The sequence below is a fragment of the Desmodus rotundus genome, chromosome 10 (genome assembly GCF_022682495.2).
Source record: "Desmodus rotundus isolate HL8 chromosome 10, HLdesRot8A.1, whole genome shotgun sequence".
In the NCBI taxonomy this organism is placed as follows: Eukaryota; Metazoa; Chordata; class Mammalia; order Chiroptera; family Phyllostomidae; genus Desmodus; species Desmodus rotundus.
Window position 1 is genome coordinate 86,939,836 of NC_071396.1, and position 21,015 is coordinate 86,960,850.

General features: G+C 36.7%; 1 protein-coding gene across 4 annotated transcripts in view; it reads left to right on the top strand.

Moving 5' to 3' along the window:
- KIAA1328 (KIAA1328 ortholog) overlaps positions 1 to 21,015 on the top strand; it is a 223,217-nt gene that overhangs the window by 171,730 nt on the left and 30,472 nt on the right. For 3 of the 4 annotated variants that reach the window (XM_053912879.1, XM_045187934.2, XM_045187935.2), the window contains one exon: positions 16,843 to 17,024. In XM_053912879.1, coding sequence (XP_053768854.1) covers positions 16,843 to 17,024 — 182 coding nt within the window. Of the gene's footprint in view, positions 1 to 16,842; positions 17,025 to 19,961; positions 20,005 to 21,015 lie in introns of those variants that run through there. The other variant, XM_053912880.1, reaches the window with a different exon arrangement.

Below are 21,015 nucleotides of genomic sequence, written 5' to 3' on the forward strand. Positions count from 1 at the left end.
AGATCTCCAACCCAAATGTCTCCTGCATGGGTGCCTCGTTCACATTTCCCTCCTTTTTTCTCAACAGTTTCACTGTGTCAGTACCTCTCTTGACACATCGTCAGGCTCTTTTTCTATATCCTCAGTCATTCTTCCCCTCACACTCCTGACTTTATTTTTTGCCTTACCGTTGAACCACACTGCTCTTTGTCCCTGTCTCACTTCCCCATCTTCAATTCATTCCTCCTCTACTGTATCACTCAACTTTCTAAAACCATGTTTTAGTTGATAATAAATTTAGTTAAATAGCTTATTGGATCTCCTTTTGCTACTTGAACCACTCAGCACATCAGTGGATCCATAATATTCCATTTAAAGACCAAGCAGACCATTTGCACTGGATTGATTCATTGAGATGAGCAGCTAAATCCATCACCACATCCCTGCATAATATCAAAATGAATTTAGTTGGTGTTAAATGGACGTTCGTTTTTATTGTCTCAAAGATTGAACTTTTCCTCCAATATATACATATGTATTTCTGACTTGAACAGTACATAAAAATTAGTAAATAAGGCCCCGTTAAGAATACTTACAATGTAAGTAACAGGAATCCCAATAGTATTTCTAATGTCCATTAATGCTTATTCTGAGGATCAGAGCTCATTTTACTGAGCCATTTAGTTAAATCGTGTGATTATTTAGAAAGTTAATTCATGCATACTAAAATCTAGCTTAAGTAATGCAGAGGGTAGGAGGTAAAACTCTATGGAGATGATAGTCCTTTTTGTTATTTAATGATCAGCCATAATTAACTTGCAAATTTGAAATAATTAGAACAAATTAAAGGTATTTAACTTTGCCTCCCTAAAGAAAAATTCAAATTGCACCAAATGCAGCTTTAAATTATTCAACTCTCAGAGGTCTAGGCTAGATTTTTTTTAATAATGCCTTTTCTATGATGAGAATACCAATCTGCTTTTTGTCAGAAGGCATCCTATCAAGTAAGTGTTCTTTGTGTTTCATAAATGACAGCTATTCTTCTTTGTGAAAGTATTTCATCTCCCAAGACTGCATCAACATTTCTATGGCATTTTAATTCAATAAAACAAAAGGTTAACGTTTTTCTACTTTTTAAAGAATGCAAATACAAGTGGTATTCAATTGGTCCTGAATGACATTTAAATTTTGCCATTCAAGCTCAGACTATCGCGATATGAGGTTTGGGCAAAATAGAAAGAAAAGTTCCAGGAGCTTTGGATTATTAGAATTTTATGGAACTTAAAGAACAGAAAATGTTTTTCTTTTCCCCATTCTAAATCAAGGCTCCTCAAAGTTTCCCATCTAGTTTTTGTAATTTCTTTCCAATAAAACATGGAGATATCATTCAATAAAATCTTAATAACCTGAGAACGACTTAATAGTGTGGCAGTCCTAAATGCCATGAGTTTAAAACCCTTTTCTTCTGCTGTCTCGACTTTGATCATTTCACCGTCACGTTGACAGCTCCAACAGATGCTAAATGAGAATAACAGAACTATTCCTAACAACTTCATCATGCCAGTGAGTGATGTTGTCCTACATTAGTCAGAGCTCTTCAGTGAATTTCGCACACGTTTTATCTGGACTGTATGCAGTGATAAGAATCACGGGTCATCTGACAATTAGGTTTTGACTTTATGGTGTCTCACACAGTGAATGAATGGGTACGAAGTGTGTGGTCAGTGAATATTTCTTCAGTTTAGTATCTGGTTCTGTGTAGTTTGGGAAATAACATATAGTTATTAATTTTGATACATCTCAGTACATCTAAAAAATTTTTGGTAAAACTTTTTCTACTATTTTATTGAACTTTATTTTTCTGTCAACTTTATTGAAATTTACACTTAATAAAATACATACATCAAATTTGATGTGTTTTGACAAATGAATATACCCTGTAACTAATACTCCAATTACTGTAGAAAGGATCCATCACCCCAGAACGTGCTTTGTGTCGCTTCGCAGGAAACCCACCCAACTACCACCCCCGCTTTGCCCCCACCCCCACGACCTCCGGCCCAGGCAACCATTGATCTGATTTCACTCCTGTAAGATAGTTTTGCATGTTCTAAATTTTCATGTAAATGAAATAGTGCATACATGTATCTGGCATCTCTTATTCACTGTATGTTTTAGAGAGCTATGCATGCCGCTCCATGTCTCATTAGTCCATTACCGTTTATTCTTCAGTAGTTCGTTGTATACCACAAGAAGTCTGTCCGTTCATTTGCTGATAGATATTTAGATTGTTTCCAAATTCGGGAAGGAAAAAAGAAACGGAGCTGCTATAAACATCCGAGATCATATTTTGGATACAAAACGTTCATCAGATATATGTATTGTGAATATTTTCTCTCAGTGTGCTACTTGCCTTTTTGTAAAAGTATTTTATCTCCCAAGACTACATCAGCATTTCTATGGCATTTTAATTCAATAAAACAAAAGGTTAATGTTTTTCTACTTTTAGTTGTTTGTGAAAAACAGGACTTTTTATTGATGAAGGATAAAAAAGATATTTTCCTATATTCTCTTATAGGAGTTGTAGAGGTTTTAACTTTCACATTTAAGTCTATAATTCATTTCAAAGACACTTTTGTCGTGTGGGGCTGGGCTCTAGGTTCATTCTTCTACTATCCAGATATACAGCACCATTTGTTGAAAAAATTACTTCTTCATTGAACTGTCCAATGTCTCTTCAAAAGCCACACACACATGCATATTTGTGGGTTTCTCTCCCTTTGATCTAGACGTCCGTTGTTAAGTCGGCGTCACACAGTCTGGATCGCTTCAGCTTTGTAGTAAATATTGAAATCAGATCCTATGAGTCTTCCAACTTTGTTTTTCTGATGAAAAACTCTTTTGGGTGTTCTAGGATCTTTACACTTTAAATTCAGTTTCTCAATTTCTATTAAGAAACCAGAATTATAATTAGATCAATTTTGGAAGAATTATTCTAAAAATATTGTTTCCCAGCACATAACACAGTATGTCTCTACATTAATTTAGATATTTTAAAATTTAACTTGGTAATACTGTGTAGTTTTTCATGGAACAGTCTTGCACATTCTTCATTGAATTTATTGGTAGTATATAGAAAGATTTATTTTGAATATTTTTTTAAATTTCTATTTATTGATTTGAGAGAGAAACATTGATTTGTTGTTCCACTTATTTATGCGTTCATTGGTGGATTCTTGTATGTGCTCTGACCAGGGATTGAACCCGCAACCTTAGTGTATTAGGTTGATGCACTAACCAACTGAACTACGCAGCCAGGGCCAGATTTATTTATTTTTGGATAAATAAATTATTTATTTACCTTATGTACTACAGTCTTGCTAAATACACATATTCTAGCAGGATTTAGTTATTTTTTCTGGTAGATAACTTAGGATTTTCAAGTTCATAGTTACATTGCCTGTGAATATAACAGCAGCTTTATTTATGCCTTCCCAAGTTTCTTGCCTTTTGTTTCTTATTCTTGATTATTGCATTGGCTAGAAGTTCCAATACAGTATTGAATAGAAGTGGTTAAAGAAGTAAGCCTTGCTTTGTTCTCAATGGAAAGGCATTCAATAATTCACCAATAAATACAATATTAAGTGTAGATTTTTGGTAGATGCCCTTTATTAGATTGAAGTAAGTTCACTTTTATTCCTAGTTTGCTGAGAGTTTTTGTCAGAATTTTTGTCAAATGCTTTTTCTGCATTTATTGATATAATCATGTGGTATTGCCCCTTTATTCTTTTAATGAGATGGTTTACATGGATGTATTTTTTGTAATGTTAAGCCACCATTACATTTTGGAAAAATACTCATTTAGCTATAAAATAGTACCATTTTATGTATTGCTGGATTTGATTTGCTAATATTTTGTTGAGAATTTACGTGTCTATGTTCATGAGAGATACTAGTTTGTAATCTTTCTATATTATAATAACTTAATCAGGTTTTGGTACCATGAAGTAACATAAGCCGTGTCAAAGTGTCCCCTCTTCCATTTACTAAAAGCTTCTGTAAGATTACTAATATTTCTTATTTGAATATGGTAAAATTTACTAGTGAGGCCATCTGATTAGTTTTCTTTGTGAGAATGTTTGATTATGAATTCAATTTTTTTAGTATATATGAGGACACTTTTATCTTAGTTTGTCTTGGTATAGGTTTATCAATTTTATTAATATTTTCAAAAGGCCAACTATTGAGTGTCTTTTGTATTTCTTTGTTTATTTTATAGATTTCTATTCTTTATTGTTTCCTTCATCTACTTACTTTATATCTAGTTTGCTTTTTTTGTAGCTTCATAAGATGGAATATTATATCATTGTTTTTAAACTTCGTTTCAAACACAGGCATTTGTTATATTCCCTCTAAGCATTGCTTCCGTAGTCCTCAAAGTTTGATATGTTGTGTTTTTGTTATCATTCATTTCAAAATATTCACTAATTTTTTTAAATTCTTTTTTGACCTATGGGTTACTTATAAGTATATTTCATGTCTCCTAAATACATGAGATTTCCTACGTATCTTGTTTTTTATTCTAAACTTCACTCCATCTTGGTCAAGTTACATATTCTATAAGTTTTTATTCTTTTGAAGTATGTTAAAATTTATTTTATGGCTCAACATGTGGTCTATCTCGGTCCATAGTCCATGTATACTTTTAAAAATGTATATTGTACTGTTGAGTGTAATGTTCTGTATATGTTAATTAAAGCAAATTGATGAATGGTATTGGTCAGTTCTTCTGGAGACTACTGAATTGTTCTTTCTTTCCAATCAGTTGGTAACAAAGGGATGTTAAAATCTTTAGATATGATTGTGAATTTCTCCACTTTTCCCTTTAATCTTCAGTCTTGCTATGTGTATTCTGAAACTTTGTTTTAGATGTGTATGTTTTTAGTATTGTTATGTGTGTCTGATGATTTCCCCCTTTAATCATGATGAAGTATTTTAATCGTAATGGAATATTTCTCTTTATGTCTGGTAGTACTTTGTCTTAAAATCTACTCTATTTGATATTATATAACCACTCCAGCCTTCCATCTGGACTGCTTGCATGGCATATCTCCTTCTATCCTTTTATTTTAACCTATTTGTTCTTTTATATTCAAAGTGTGACTCGTAAGCAACATATGGTTTGGTTCTGCAATTTTCTTTAATTTGACAATTTATTTCATTTGATTTGAGTCTTTAATTCATTTCAATTTAATTTAATTGTTGATACTGTTGGATTGAGGTCTGACTTTTTTTTCTTTCTTCCTATTTATCCCATCTGTTGTTTCTTCCTCTGTTTCCCCTCCTTGACTTTTTCTGGGGGATGATGGTGAGAGGGAGAATAATTTTTTTAGTTTTCTTTTTGAACACTGAAGTAAAGTAAATTTTTTTTTAGTTTTCTTTTTGAATTCCTCTTATTTTGTTAGATTTACATCTTTGCATTTTGTTTAGTTATTTCTATAGGGATTACAGTGTGCTTCCCAGACTTATTAAAGTCTGTGTGGTACTAATATTATGGTGTTTTATGTAGAAAGTAAGAAGTTTTCTATTGTATAGCTATATTTACCTCCCCATTCTTTGTGATATTATTGTCATATACATTACAGCTCAGTGCATTATAAATCCCATAAAACAGTGTTACCATTTTTGCTTGAAACATTCATCTTTCTTTTAAAGACATTAAGAGATTAAGGAATACACTTGTTTGTATTTATTAATATATGCTCTATTTCTGATGCTCTTCTTTTTTTTTTATAGATTCAGAGTTTCATCTGATGTCTTTTTCCTTCAACCTGAAAAACATTATTTCTTATAATGCAGGTCTATTACCAACAAATTTTTCCTGTTTTGTTGATATGAAAATGTTATTTCTCCATTTCTGAATAATATTTTTGTGAGATACAGAATTCTGATATAACTGTTTTCTTTCTGTTTTTGTTTTTTTCTTCTTTTAAACATACTGTTCCACTATCTCCTGGCCTTCATTGTTCTGATGAGGAGTTAACTGTAAATACCATTATTCTTATGTAAGTAATTGACATTTTTATCTGGTCGTTTTCAGAATTATCTTTATTTTTGGTTTTCAACAGTTTGTGATCTGTTGGTTAAAGGGTTTTTTAAATCAAATGTGGAAAATAATCTGGCATTATTTCTTTAAAATAATATTTTTCAAATTTTTTTCCACACCAATCTCAGTCTTGTCTTCTGCAATTTCACTTTTATTTGACAGAGAGCTTAATATTGTCTCTAAAATCCTGAGACTGTGATGTTCTTCAAATTGTCTCAATTCTATTGATTCTGCCAGAAAATTCACAAAACTCTTTGATCTTTCATCTCCATTTTCTAATTTGTATTTCAATTACTGTAAATTTTAGCTCTAGAATTTCCATCTAGTTCTTTTTTAGAGTTTCTGTCTCTCTGCGGAGACTGCCTGTCTGTTTACTCATTAAAACCATTTTCCTCTATGTCCATCAACATATTTATAATATAACAGCTGATTTAAGTGGCCTTTACCTAAGTTCAACATCTGAGCCATCTTTTGATTTTAATTGACTGATTTCTTTTTCTTAACTATGGGTCACATTTTCTTTTTTCTTCTTGAGTCTTGCAATTTGTATTGTAACCTGAATATTTTAAAAATATTTCTTGGACTTCTCTCTAAGATGGAGGCATAGGTAGATACAATTTGCCTCCTCACACAACCAAAAGAAGGACAACAACAAATTTAAAAACAAAAAATAACCAGAACTGCCAGAAAATCGAACCTAAAGAAGAAACATTTATCCAGACCAGTAGGAGGGGGAAGACAGGCAGCTGGGAGGGAGAGGACTCAGGCAGGGTGGTAGCTGGCAGACCGGGCAGTCTCACATTTGTGTGCAGATAAACCAGGAGGAAAAACTGGGGAGTAAGACAGACCGCACAACCTACGGTTCCAGTGAGGGGAAATAAAGCCTCAAAACCTGTGACTGAAAAAACTTGTGGGGGGTTATGGCAGCAGGAGAAACTCCCAGCCTCACAGGAGAGTTCACCCGGGAATAAGCACCAGAAGGGCCCAGTTTGCTTGTGGGTAGCAGGCAAAGTGACTGACAGCTGGTAGAGAGCTGAGCAAGTGGCATTGTTCCCTCTCAGACCCCTCTCCCATGTACAGCACCACAATGCAGAGACATGGGTTGACCCACTCTGGCAAATACCTAAGCTTCTGCCCCTTATAATGTAACAGTTGTGCTGAGACAAAAAAAAAAAGTATGGCCCAAATGAAAGAACAGATCAAAGCTCCAAAACCAGAATTAATTATGAAGAGATAGCTAACCTATCAGATGCAGAGTTCAAAACACTGGTAATCAGGATGCTCATAGAAATGGTTGAGTATGCTCACAAAATAGAGGAGGAAGTGAAGGCTATGAAAAGTGAAATAAAGGAAAATGTACAGGGAACCAACAGTGACAGGAAGGAAACTGGGACTCAAATCAATGGTTTGGAGTAGATGGAAGAAAGAAACATTCAACCAGAACAAAATAAAGAAACAAGAATTCAAAAAAAATGTGGAGAGGCTTAGGAACCTCAGGGACAACTTTAAACATAACAACATCCAAATCATAGGGGTGCCAGAAGGAGAAGAAGAAGAGCAAGACATTGAAAACTTATTTGAAAAAATAATGAAAGCTAACTTCCCCAATCTGGCAAAGGAAATAGACTTCCATGCAGTCCAGAAAGCTCAGAGAGTCCCAAAGAAGCTGGACCCAAGGAAGCACACACCAAGGCACATCATAATTACTTTATCCACTAAAGATAAGGAGAGAATCTTAAAAGCAGCAAGAGAAAAGGAGACAGTTACCTACAAAGGAGTTCCCATAAGACTAGCAGCTGATTTCTCAAAAGAAACGTTGCAGGCAAGAAGGGGCTGGAAAGAAGTATTCAAAGTCATGAAAGGCAAGAACCTCCATCCAAGATTACTGTATCCAGCAAAGCTATCATGTAGAATGGAAGGGCAGATAAAGCGCTTCCCAGATGTGGTCAAATTAAAGGAGTTCATCATCACCAAGCCCTTATTATATATGAAATGTTAAAGGGACTTACCTAAGAAAAAGAAGAAGATCAAAAATACGAACAGTGAAATGACAACAAACAACTATCAACAACCAAACCTAAAAACAAAAACAAACTAAGCAAACAACTAGAACAGGATCAGAGTCATAGAAATGGAGATCACATGGAGGATTATCAGCGGAGGGTGGGGGAGAGAATGGGAGAAAAAGGTACAGGAAATAAGAAGCATAAATGGTAGGTACTAAATAGACAAGTGTAGGTTAAGAATAGTATGGGAAATGGAGAATTCAAAGAACTTATATGTACAACCCATGGACATGAAGCTGGTGGGAGGGGCAGTACAGGGTGGAGGAGAGGAAAGGGGAGAAAAAATGGGACAACTGTAATAGCATAATCAATAAAATATATCTTTAGAAAAGAAAGAAAAAAATAAAATATTTGTTTATTAGAGAGAAGGAAGGGAGAGAGGATTAGAGGGAGGGAAACATCAATGCAAGAGACAAACACAGATTGGTTGCCTCTTGTATGTGCCCCAGTTGGGACTGAACCCACAACCTAGGCATGTGTCCTGACCTAGAGTCAAACCAGCACCCTTCCCTTTTTGGGAGGATGGCCAACCAACTGAGCCACAATGGTCAGAGTGTATCCTGCCTATTATGATACATTTAGAGAAGTGGATTTTATTGTCATTCTTTGAAAAGTGTTGATTTTTACCCAGCAATTCCACTGCTGAGATTATACCCTAAGAACCCTGAAACACCAATCCAAAAGAACCTATGCACCCCAATGTTCATAGCAGCACAATTTACAATAGCCAAGTACTGGAAGCAACCTAAGTGCCCATCAGCAAATGAGTGGATCCAAAAACAATGGTATATTTACACAATGGAGTTTTATGCAGCAGAGAGAAAGAAGGAGCTTATACCCTTTGCAACAGCATGGATGGAACTGGAGAGCATTATGGTAAGTTAAACAAGCCAGGCAGTGAGGGACAAATACCATATGATCTCACCCTTAACTGGAACATAATAAATAGAAGAAAAAAGGAAGCGAAATATAACCAGAGACATTGAAGTTAAGAACAATCTAACAATGGGCAGGGGGGAGTGGGGAGGGGACAGTGAGGAGAGGGGATTACAGGAACTACTATAAAGGACACATGGACAAAATCAAGAGGGAGGGTGGAGGTGGGGAAGGGAGGGGGGTCAGCCGGGGTGGGGTGGAGGGATGGGGAGAAAGGGCACACAACTGTAATTGAATAACAATAAAAAATTAAAATTAAAAAAAAGAAAAGTGTTGATTTTTACACTTCCCAGTAATTTAATTACCTGCTTGTCACCTTGAACTTGGATAGGTTTGTTATATGCTATTGTGAGGACAGATCTCTGGAAAACCCAGGGTGCTTCCCAAGCCTCTCTAAACTGGTGACACACAATCTCCAAACTCTTTCCTCCCTGTGTATTTTGTCATAGCTTGATTTTAGGCTTTGTTAGAGGTCTACAGCAAGTTTTTGTCTACGATGCAGACTTTCTGAGGCCTCCCCTGAAGTCCAGGACATTAACCGTGTCTCTCCATTTTGTGCCAGCACTCCAATTTCCCCAGCATTTTCCAGTTTGTAATATTTCTATTCTGCCTTCAACCATGTAGCAGCCACTTTTTGGCAGTCTTACAGTGAAAAGGAAAACAAGCAATAGAGAAAATCTATAAAGCTAAAAGTTGAATTTTTGAACATATAAGTCAAATTAATAAGTTTTTCAAGGTGATCAATGTGCTATAGAGAGAAAAACAAATTATCAATATCAGGAATGAAAAAGAAGATATCACCATAGATTCTAACAATATTTTTAAAGTACTTAAGGAACAGTATGAATAATTTTTACAATTCCATTTGACAACTTAAATGATATAAATTCCTTGAAATTGACAGTATACTAAAATTCATACCAAAAAAGTAGAAAGTATGAATAACCTGTATGTGTTAAAGAAATTTAATTTCTAAATAAGAAACTTCCCCAAAATAAAAGTACAGACTCATAGAACTTGTGAACTCTACCCCAGCCTCTAAAAAAGAAATAATATCAATTTTACGCAGATTCTTTCAGAGACTAGAGTGGGGTTCTTCAGCCTTGGCACTATTGACATTTTGGACCAGATAATTCTTTTTTGGGGGGGGGCAGTGCTGTTCTATGCATTGTTGGCTATGCATTGTAAGACAGGCATCCCTGTCTTCTATCCATACAGGCTACGAGGACTGCCCCCTCACCCTCGCCAATTGTGACAATCACAAAGCTCTTCAGATGTTGCTAAATGTCCCCTGTGTGGTAAAATTCTCTCCTTCTACCCAAATTGAGAACCACTGGACTAGAGAAAGAACTTTTCCCGACTCCTTTTGTGAGACCTGCAAGATAAAAGCATTAGAAGAAAAGAGAATGACAGACCAATCAATCTTCCTCATGAACACACATGCAAAACAAAATATTTTTTAATTAATTAATTTTTAAAATTACAGTTGACATACAATATTATGTTAGTTTCAGGTGTGAGTAGACATTACATAACTTAATAAGTGATCACCCTGGTAAATCTAGTACCCATCCAACACCATACAGAGTTATTAGAATAGTATTGATTGCATTACCTCTGCTGTACTGTGCATCCCGTGACTGTTCTGTAACAACCATTTGTACTTCGTAATTCCTTCACCTTTTTCACCCATCCCCCTACTCACCGCCCCTCAAAACATTTCTTAACAAAATATTAGTAAATTAATCCAGAAATATATATAAAGGATGATCCAGCTTGACTAAATCTAAATAGAGTTTATCTCAGGAATACAAAATTGGCTTAACATTTGAAAGTCAGTTTGCCATGTTAACTAACATAATAAAGAAGAAAAACATGTTCTCAAACCAATACAGAAAAAGCATTTAACATAACTCTTCCAGTGCTCATTCATTATTGGGGGAAAGCAATGGCCTCTCATCAAATTAGAAACCTGATAGAGGCTACGGACAAAGACACGTTCTCTTTAATGATGAGCACTTGCAGAAACGAGGTAAGGATGTCTGCTCATACTGCTTCTGTTCAACGTGCTACTGGAGATCCTAGCTAGTATGATCAGCTATGAAAATTTTAGAAAGAAATAAGTAAAACCATCTTTATTTTTAAATAACATGACTGGCTACAGAAACAACTCCTAAAATTATTAAGTAAATTTAACACACAGAATTCCAGTTCAATTTTGACATATAAAAATCCATTTTATGTCTATATACAGCAATTACTATCCTATAGCAACAGATACGAAACAACAATTATTCTGAAAAGAAAGCATATACAGTAGCATTAAAAACCATCAAATTCCTAGGAATAATTTAACCAAAAAGTACAAAATACTGCTGAGATGAATTTAAGAAAGTTTAAATAAATGGAAAGAAAGATATACCATGTTCTTGGACTGGAACACTCAATAATAAGATACCAACTTTTTCTAAATTAAAGCTTAGATTCCATGCAGTTTCAGTCAAAATTCCATCATACTGCTTAGAAATTGGCAAACATTCTGAAATTTATATGGAAATGTGAAGGGTCTAGGATAGCAAAGAAGGTCTTTGCAATTTAGAAGAATAAATTGCAAGATTTGCATGTTGCCTAATTTCAGGTATGTAAATCAAAGTTATATAATCAATACAAGTTGGTATTCACCTGAAAACAGATAAATAGGTTAGTGGAACAGAATGCAGTCCATAAATAGACCCATGCACTCATATGTTCCATTGCTTTTGACAAAGGTTCCAAGCAATTCTGTGGAAAAAGAAAGTCTTCTTAAATAATGCTGGATGTACTAGATATAGATCTGGGGGGGGTGATGAAACTTGATCCCTATCTTCCATCATACCCTAAAATCAATTTGATCACGGGGTGTTAGAGCCTGATCCGTAGAGGAGGGCAGCGTGGCACAGAGTATCAGACTTGGGCTGGGTGACGAGGGTTTTTGTACTGGGGACTGTATTGGTGTGAGGTATAGGAGCTTGAACTCGCATTGACCTTCAGTCTGCTGCCCTCCCTGGATCCTAACCCTGGAGCAGGCTCTCAACCCACTCTTTCTGCTTTCATGTAAACCCCGATACAGATAGATGATTTCTAATTGTTAGGTCTTCTAGATTGTAGGGCAGTCTGTTTCTTGTTCTTGGCCATTTTTATCTTCAATTGTTTCAATATATTCACCAAACCTTCACTCCTCTCAGTACCCATTTCTTTCACTTACAGGAATGAATTTACCTTTGCCTTCACCAAGAAAATTGAAAGTGAAGCACGTGCTTCTTCAACCCTCTCTTTCTCAACCCCACCACCCTGAAGACAGTCAGCCAGCTAGCAAAAAGCTAGTTATTGGTCCAACTACTTTCTTGAAATATCTTCCCAAATGTTTCATAGACACCTCAAGCTACATTTAATTTCTCCTACCCTTCCCAAATCTTCTCAGTATTGCTTATCCACCCAAAATTCTGCCAATCATCCTCAACTCCTTTTTCTCCCTCACTTTTGACATTCAAACACTCATCATGTTCTGCCAATTTTAAATCCTAAATATGTTTTAAAAGCTATCTCCTTACCACGTCTACTACTGCTTCTCTATTTCAGACCCTCATCGTCTCATCAGAGCTGTTCCAGCACCTTCTGACTCATGAGCTTCTTGCAGTCTGTTCTCTAAATAGTGCCAGAGTAATTTTTCATAAATTTGAGATGGATTGTGTCATTTTTCCCATAGAGCCCTTCAGTGACTCTGACTTGCCTGTAAGGTGGAGTTCAAGCCCTTTGACATGGAAAACCAAACCTTTTATGATCTCACAATCCCTTATGTGTCCTGTTTCACCTTCCTCTTCTTCCCACCCAAACCCCACACTTGATGCCGTAACAAAACCAAACTGTTTAACTTGTCTAAAATATATGAACTTTTACTAATTGGTATATTTGCTGATACTGTTGTTTTTTCCTCCCATCCTTCATTCTTCCTTATCTCCTGCTTAATCAATAAGATTTAGTTTAAATGCCGCAGAATTTCCCTTTAGTTATGCAGCTAGAACTAGGTGTCCCTGTCTTTGTGTTCCCATAACAACTTGAGCATTCCTGAATTATAGCTTTTATCAGATTTTACATGATCTGTTTCCACTCTGTCTCCCCCTTTAAAATCGCTTTGAGGACTGGAACTAGATCTTTGAATGCCTGTGTTTGTATACCCAGTACCTAGTATATATCAAGTACTCGATCAAATTTATTTGTTCCCATGTTTGCCTACACCAGCCCCATAGCATATTATCCTGACAGAGAGTATTGTCCCCAATAGATAGCTGGTGAAAAATAAATGATTGATTTGATAATTTATTGAACAGGAATAAGGAAACCAGAAGTTGAGACAACTGAAGTTTTTCATGTGAGTGACAGAGAGAATGGTGATTGCATTAAATGAGAATGGAAACAGATGGAGGAACTAGTTTCAAGACAAAGATTATGCATTGCTTTAACAGGAGTTGGTTTGGGAAGTACGCCGAGACTTCCCTTGGCAGCTTTCCCGCAGATACTTGATCAGGTCGGCAGCCGTGGACAGCACTGTGGGCTGGACAGACCTATTTAGAAGTTATCATTGAAGATACAAGGGTGTGGCAAGGATCACTGAGAAACTGCTAAGGAGAAAGGGAAGGAGGACAAGGATAGAATCTTCAGGAATGAAGTAGAGGGGAGGAAGTAGAAGAGTTTCCAATAAAAGAATCAGAGTAGAAGCCTCTTAAAACTATTAACACTCAAGATAATACAAATATTATGAAAACAATCAGGATAATATGTACATTATGAAGTCCAAAGGAAAAAAGTTCTAAGAAAGGAGCCAGTTATTGAGAAGTGATCTAGTAACAAGCAATACTGTTGAAAAAGAAAAGGCCACTAGATTGTCCTTTAAAATATCACTTTACTAGGTATGTATGTTAAAATTAATTACTATTTCTAGAAGTTTGGCAGAGAAGGGAAGGAGAGAGGAGACGGTAATATAAAGAAGGTGAAAGTTTTTGTTTTTTTAATTACAGAAGTACATGTGTATTGGAAGAAATTAAAACATTCAGAAATATATAAATTAAATTGTAAAAATCTCTCATCCATTGTATTTCTACTTCTCTGGTTTGATATTTATGTATGCAAAACTTTAAAATATTTTTTATATATTTTTGTTTCTATAAAAATAAGATCCCAGTATACATTATTTTATTGCAACTTGCTTTTTTTTTACTTCCTAGTATATCATGAACTTTCTCCACAATATATACAGAACTTTGTATAGAGAACCACATACATCATTTTTTAAAAGGCTGAATAGCATTCCTTATGATGGGTGTATCGTAGTTTATTTTCTTACTCTCCTATTGAAAATATTTGCTTTAGCTTTTCACTATTACAAATAATTCTACCATGACCATACTTTAAAAAAAAAACGTTCTCATGCTGTTGTTTACATGATTCTATGGGATAATGTCTTAAAACTAGAATTACTAGGAGGGTAGGTGCATTTTTATTTTGTTTTATTTGTGTTGACATGTCACCCGCAGGAGGGCGATACCAATCTGCAGTTCCTTCAGTGCATTAAAACGCTCTTGTCCACACCCTCACCGACGCCCACTCATATTATACTCCCCCGCATAGAAAAGAGGTTTTAGTTTTAGGGTTAGTTTTGATTTTCAATGGAAAATTTGATCTTGTTTGTACTCCTAGGAAAGAATCCGGTTGAGAGGTGGAGGACTCTATAAGTATTAAGAAAAGGAGATGATTAACAGGCCATTGTCATAGAGGGCATGGGTCAAAATGGTATCAACAGTATGAATAAAAGTTATAATTTCCTTCAGAGATACTAAGAGAAGAATAGTAGATGGATAAAGATGGAAATAAACACAAATGAAAGAACAGATTTTTTATGCAGTCATCTTTATTTCAAGGAAATTAGAAACTAAGTTCCCTGTTGAGCTAAAGGATTACCAGGATGGGGTTTGGAATAGTAAAAGAGCAGGAAGCACTCAGAGGTACGATTGATCAGAAGTGGCTGGTATTGTGAGCTGAGCTGACAGAGAATGAATGAATTTCGGGGAAGCCAGTAGGCGTGGTCACGTCATCAAGCAGAGCTGTAGTTGTTGGATTGCCTGGGTCGGTGTGGGGCTTCGGGGTAAAGGTAAACTTATCTCACAGTCACAGTGAGGTAGTTTTACTCTCCTGTTTCCTGTTTTCCTGGCTCATGAATGGAAGTTATACGAGCTAACATACACATCCATTAGTTGTTCCTCATGGGAGAGTGATCCCTGGGTTCCGGTTAAAAAAAAAAAATTAAAGAATATAAATGTAATACTTTGCATTATGCCCACACAAAGCCATATTGCAGGAAGACATTTAACATCTTGTTTTTTATTAATAAGTTACAGTGTGAACCAACATTACTGAACATTCTGATCAATAGAAGGCTGGCAGCTTTGATGGGCTTACAGGATTTGACTTCTGGCCTGGGCTGCCTGGGACGAGTAATGGACCCAGTAATACTCTTGTCAATTCTTTCTTGTCTAGAGGTGATCTCTGCTGCTGGGGAGTGTAAGCGTCTTAACTTTTAGGATCTTACGTTTTGAGTAAAAGTCTTTTTTTTCCACTTTAATTTTCACTTTGTTTATGGGCAAACGGAAGAAAAAAACAAAGTGTCATGGGTCTGTGGTGAACTTAAGTTAGAAGGAAAGGCTGGTAGTATAGTAAGGGGCATATATACATCATCAGATCATTACTCTCCAAAAAAGAAAATGTTGTTAAGAGGAAATATGCTAAGGTAGAGGCACAATTTATTAGAGAGAAAAACATATGCACAAGTGTTTATTTTTATTAAAATTCTCTTTACTCCATATTTACCTTGTTGACTTACGATGAAATTATATGAGGACAGAGATCAATTCTTCCACATGTGCTATTGTACTACCTTCTTTCATACTCCGGGCACATAAGAAATACTGTAACAATTGAAAATGAGAAACAAATGCACTTTGAGGCAAAATATTTTGAGGTAATATTTTAATTCCTATATTCATTTCCAGTATTTGGAAACATTGTAGTTATGAAGGCCTTGCTTTAGCATACTTTTTACTTCTACAGACATTCTGGTTCTTAGTCATAATCTGTGGTTTTATTAGCAGTTTTATGGGCCTGAGTCTCATTTCCCCAACTCCAAACATAGGCTTTGGAGGATCAAGACCATTTCTTCTCCAGTGTTGTTGTGGAAGGACACAGAGGAGATCTGCAGTCCTTCAGTATGCCCTGGCCACATGTCTGGTTGCTGGAGTGTTGCTCCATGCACCAAAAGGTCGCCAGTCCAATTCTGCTCAGGGCGCATGCCTAGAGTGCAAGTTCAATTCCTTGTTGGGTGCCTACAGGAAATAACTTATTGATATTCCTCTCTCACATCCAAGTCTCTCTCTCTCTCTCTCTCTCTCTCTCTCTCTCTCTCTCTTTCTCTCCACCCCCCTCAACCCCTCCATCTCCCTCCTCCCTCCTTCTCTAAAATCAATGGAAACAGGTCCTCGGGTAAGGATTTAAAAAAATAGATCTTCAATAAACTATTTAAATTATTCCTCAAAAAAAAAAGAAAAAGAAAGTTTTTACTACCATGAATTGTATTTCAACTCATGCTGAGTTTATATGCCTTTGTGTGATCTGTATCCCTTCTGTGCTCTCTTCAACTCATTCATACTTTTTTTTTTTTTTTTTCAGTTTGTTGAAGTCAACAGGTGATGGCTGGCTGCTTGGAACATCATCATCCATCAAAAAGTACCAAGAGTCCACCACCAGTGGAGAGACTAGAAAAGAGAAGAAGACCGTTGGGTTTCAGTCACATATGGAAGATGATGCCTTGTGCACATGTCCGAAGGAAGATACATATGGACCCCAAAGAGGTTAGCTTGGCATCTCTAGTAGCAAAATGAGAACCTGTTGGGGGCAGGTGGTTGCTGATGGCTACTAGCCATGAACTCCAGATGATTTCCTGCAACCCTGAGCAAGAGTTAAATATGTTACAAACTGATATGTGCCTGCAAGGCCATAAGCAGCATGTCTAGACCAGTGAATTACATCCGTATTGCTCTGAGAATACTCATACGAGAAACTATCCTTGTCCCTCTTTCTGCAAGCAGCAAACTGTAAGAATTATTCAGTAGTAAGTATGGTCATAGACACAAAGTAATGTTCAAAGTGAGTAAAGGGGACAAGAGAGTGAACATAAATCTCTGCTGAGAAAGTAAACTCTAACATCTACAGTTAATCTTCAATTTACTGGAAATATGGGGAGGGTGGAGGAGAGGTCATGGATAAATTCTACATTGTGGCTGAAACAAAACCTCATAACTTTTAAGTATATATTGCCTCGCAGTCTTTTAAGTACCAGTAATTCTTCCTACTTTATATGTCATGGATATTTTTTTAAATCAGTTATAAATAACGATATGAAATGTTGAGTGAATCAGTTAAATTTGATTCCCAGATGTTTCTGGAGTGGCTTTGGCTTAATCTGCCCTGGAATTATTAAGGGAAGGAGTTTGGAGCAGAATGGAACAGGCCTGAGCTTTTGTACGGAAGAGAGCTACAGGAAACAAGGGCCAAAAAGGGTCTCAGAGCGCCCTCTGCTCACACAACTCTTCTGGACATCTTTCTCTTCTGCTCACAGCCATTCACACTGCTTTCCTTCTGACTTACCTCTTTCAACTGGTAGCACCAGCCCATCTCTGGTATTCAGCAGCCGCCCTCTCATAGTCTCCCTAGCCACAGTCACACTCTCTTATTTGAGATGTGTTCAGTGCTTTATGAGGTCTTACAGGTGTAGCACCCCCTGCCTTTCCTCCTCATAAGCCAGCATTGTCCTGTTTTTTGGTTTTAATTACGATTAACCTAGAAATTGTTTAATCCTCTCCGTAATAATTGAGAGATGATTATTAGTCTCAAATTCAGAAGGGAGTCTATCCATGATCTGAAACAAAAGCAAAAGCTTCTTTTGTTTGGCATAGGGCAAAAGTTCAGCAGACCTCCATTGCTTTAGGAGAACTTAGAAACAAAAATGAAATTCAGGAGTCTTGGTATCCGAGGTAGACTCTTCTTTCCCTCCTCTGTTAGCATTCGTTCAGGAAGGGGCAGCTCTTGCCTTGGCTTCCTCTATTCTTAGTCATTGCACTTTGGAGAATGGAGAGCCCGTCAAAATCAGTGTGGCGGCTGCACTGCAGGACTTAACGTAGTCTTCTCCTAACTTGTCACCCAATTTGTGTTGTGTGTCGGCACTAAAGTAAAATGGCAAAAAGAGAAAAAGAACAGAGTATAATAGCAAAGGGACAAATAGCTTGTGTGATTGGTTAAGACCACGGCCACCTTAGAAAGCTGCAGTTGGAAAGGCACTTTGAGAAAGGTGTCATCTAGCCAGCCTTTGCTGTGGTGGACGTTAATCTCTCTCGGGCCCAGCTACAGAAGCCGGAAGCCTGGAGAGGGCTTGTGTCCAAAAAAAAAAAAATCAATTTCTAATTTGAAACAAAATCATTTTGACTAACAGGGGTTCAGAACCCATTACTTTCCGCTGTGTAGTCTGCTGACATTTCAGCACTTTCTGTTGTGCACAATGAATCCTAATAGTCATTTTATAATGTTGCTATACCAATCAATTTAACCAAGAGAAAGCTGTTACAGTTCTGCAAAATTTTCAGGAACAGTTTTCACTCAGGGTTTTATTTTTTTCATTAGTTATTTTTTCCTTCCTCTTTTTGGAGGAGGAGTTATAGTGTTGCAGTGAAAACTAGAAACTTGCTCATCTTTCCAAAAGAGTTCTCTCTTAAGGCATTGTAACTCACAGGATTTACTATTTTTTTTTATTTGTAAGAAAGGCTGTCTTGTATTTTCTCTTCTTTTATTCTAATATGGAGCATTAGCAAAATGATAACATACCTGATGATTGAGAGAGGGCCCCTTCGAGCCATCCTGCTCCCCGCAGAGCTGGTACACACGGACTCCAGTACGGGCAAGGACACCGCGGTGGGGCTGGCTGTGGCTCTCCACCCAACGGGAGACAGGCTTCCCTTCTGTTTTCTATCCTGTGCTTCTTTTGCTGTCCTTTAATTATTAAGCACTACCCAGGACATTTACTGCAGGACCATAATCTTTATTATCAGTCTCTTTCTCCTTTAGCTCTCCTGTCCCCCTCACCATTCTGTCAACTTTATACATACTAAACATGCAAAAAAAAGAAAAGAAAAGAAAAAAAGACCTGACTCTTATCTCAAGAAACAACCTTGAGATCGCAAAAATATGTGTAGTATTGTCAGGGTTGTACTTAAGGTATAAATTGTCTTTCAGTCAACAATGCTAGGGTGTTGTACTTCAGTTGGTTTTATTGAACCTCGTGCAAAAAGGAGACATTACTTAAGGAAATCTAAACTTTAGTCAAGAACTTCTAAGCCAAAGGCCCAAATCTGGAGAAAAGATTTCTCTTTCTTCCTTCCTGCACAGCGGTGTTTTCATTCTCTCCCAGCTTGTCTCAAACCTTCTCTTTCTGAACAATCACTGATTCTCTTTCATAGGAGCCTGAGAAGCTGAGGGCATTTTTTTCCCTTATGCTCAAATGCTAGCAGAGGCTGCAAGCCCACTGAGCACACAAGTTCCAGAACTGAACCACCAGGCTTCGAGGCTTGTCACTGCCCACCCCTACCCCCATCACCCCAGAGCCCACCACCTCCTGTTCGTCCATCTTTCATTGATCTCTGAGTCCCCTTAAACTTTGAGCAAGACTGAACCTAGAGTAATTTTGATTTAGCTGATGGTATTGACTACACCTTTCATTTTGTCTTTGGGTTTTTTAGGTTATGTCATATACAGCAGCCGTCACTGATGGAGGCTCCCAGAGGGGCTTCCAAACACATTTTTTTAACTGGAAGAGGATTTTTGTAGACTCATCCAAAGGGAGGGATGATTCCTGAAGCTCCTAGTTGTTTGTCTAAGCGAACCCGTGCTTGCCATGAGGAGTGCTCTTTGTAGTCCCTGATGGATTGAAAGGCGACATGACTGAACAAATAAACAAGTCGGAGTATCCTAAGTACAGAAGCCGTTTCCACCTCGCCTCTTAAGGAGCACTCATTTATGTTTATTTTATTAGTAGTATCATCATTATGATTGTGTTTAATCATTAGAAAAGGTACCACAAAATATTACTTCTGACTCCCAGAAGGGTGAGCTAAAAGATCCATTAAAAGCCAATGCCTTTATCAATAGAACACAGGAGACAAGCATAGTACAGGGCTATAAATAAACCCAAGCATGTAACTTAAATTGTCCTGCCCCATCCACTCAAAAAAGGACTTGGAATGCAAGAGGCTAGCGTTGAGTGTTGAAGTTGCTGTACATGGAATTGTGTCACTTAAACCAGAGCCACGACATTTTCTATCCTCTGTAATAACAAGAACTATCTCAAAAAATATATATAATATACTGAGTTATTATTTATCTTTTATATTTCTTCAACTAGAATAAGCACCCCGCATGACCACTGTTGTATCCCCACCTCCTAGACCATTACCTAATGGCTTATACGTGGTAGATGCTCATTATATTTGTTGAATGAGTTAAAGTAACAACATAGACATTGATTGTTCTCTCTGTGTCCTTGCCCCATTTTCCCACAAAAAGGATCTGATCAGTTAGACCTTTGGACCTCAGTACTGGCAATGATTTAGTGATGTAAGAAGTGTATATGCTTGTCCCTTCAAAGTCCTTATGGTGATTGATTGGCAATGTCAAAGAGATAACCGTAGAGTCTTAAAAATAGCACTGCCTTGACAGTCAAGAAAACTGTGGGTTTTTTTTCATTTTCTTTTATTCTAATGCAATTTAATTTATACACAATAAAATTGCATATGC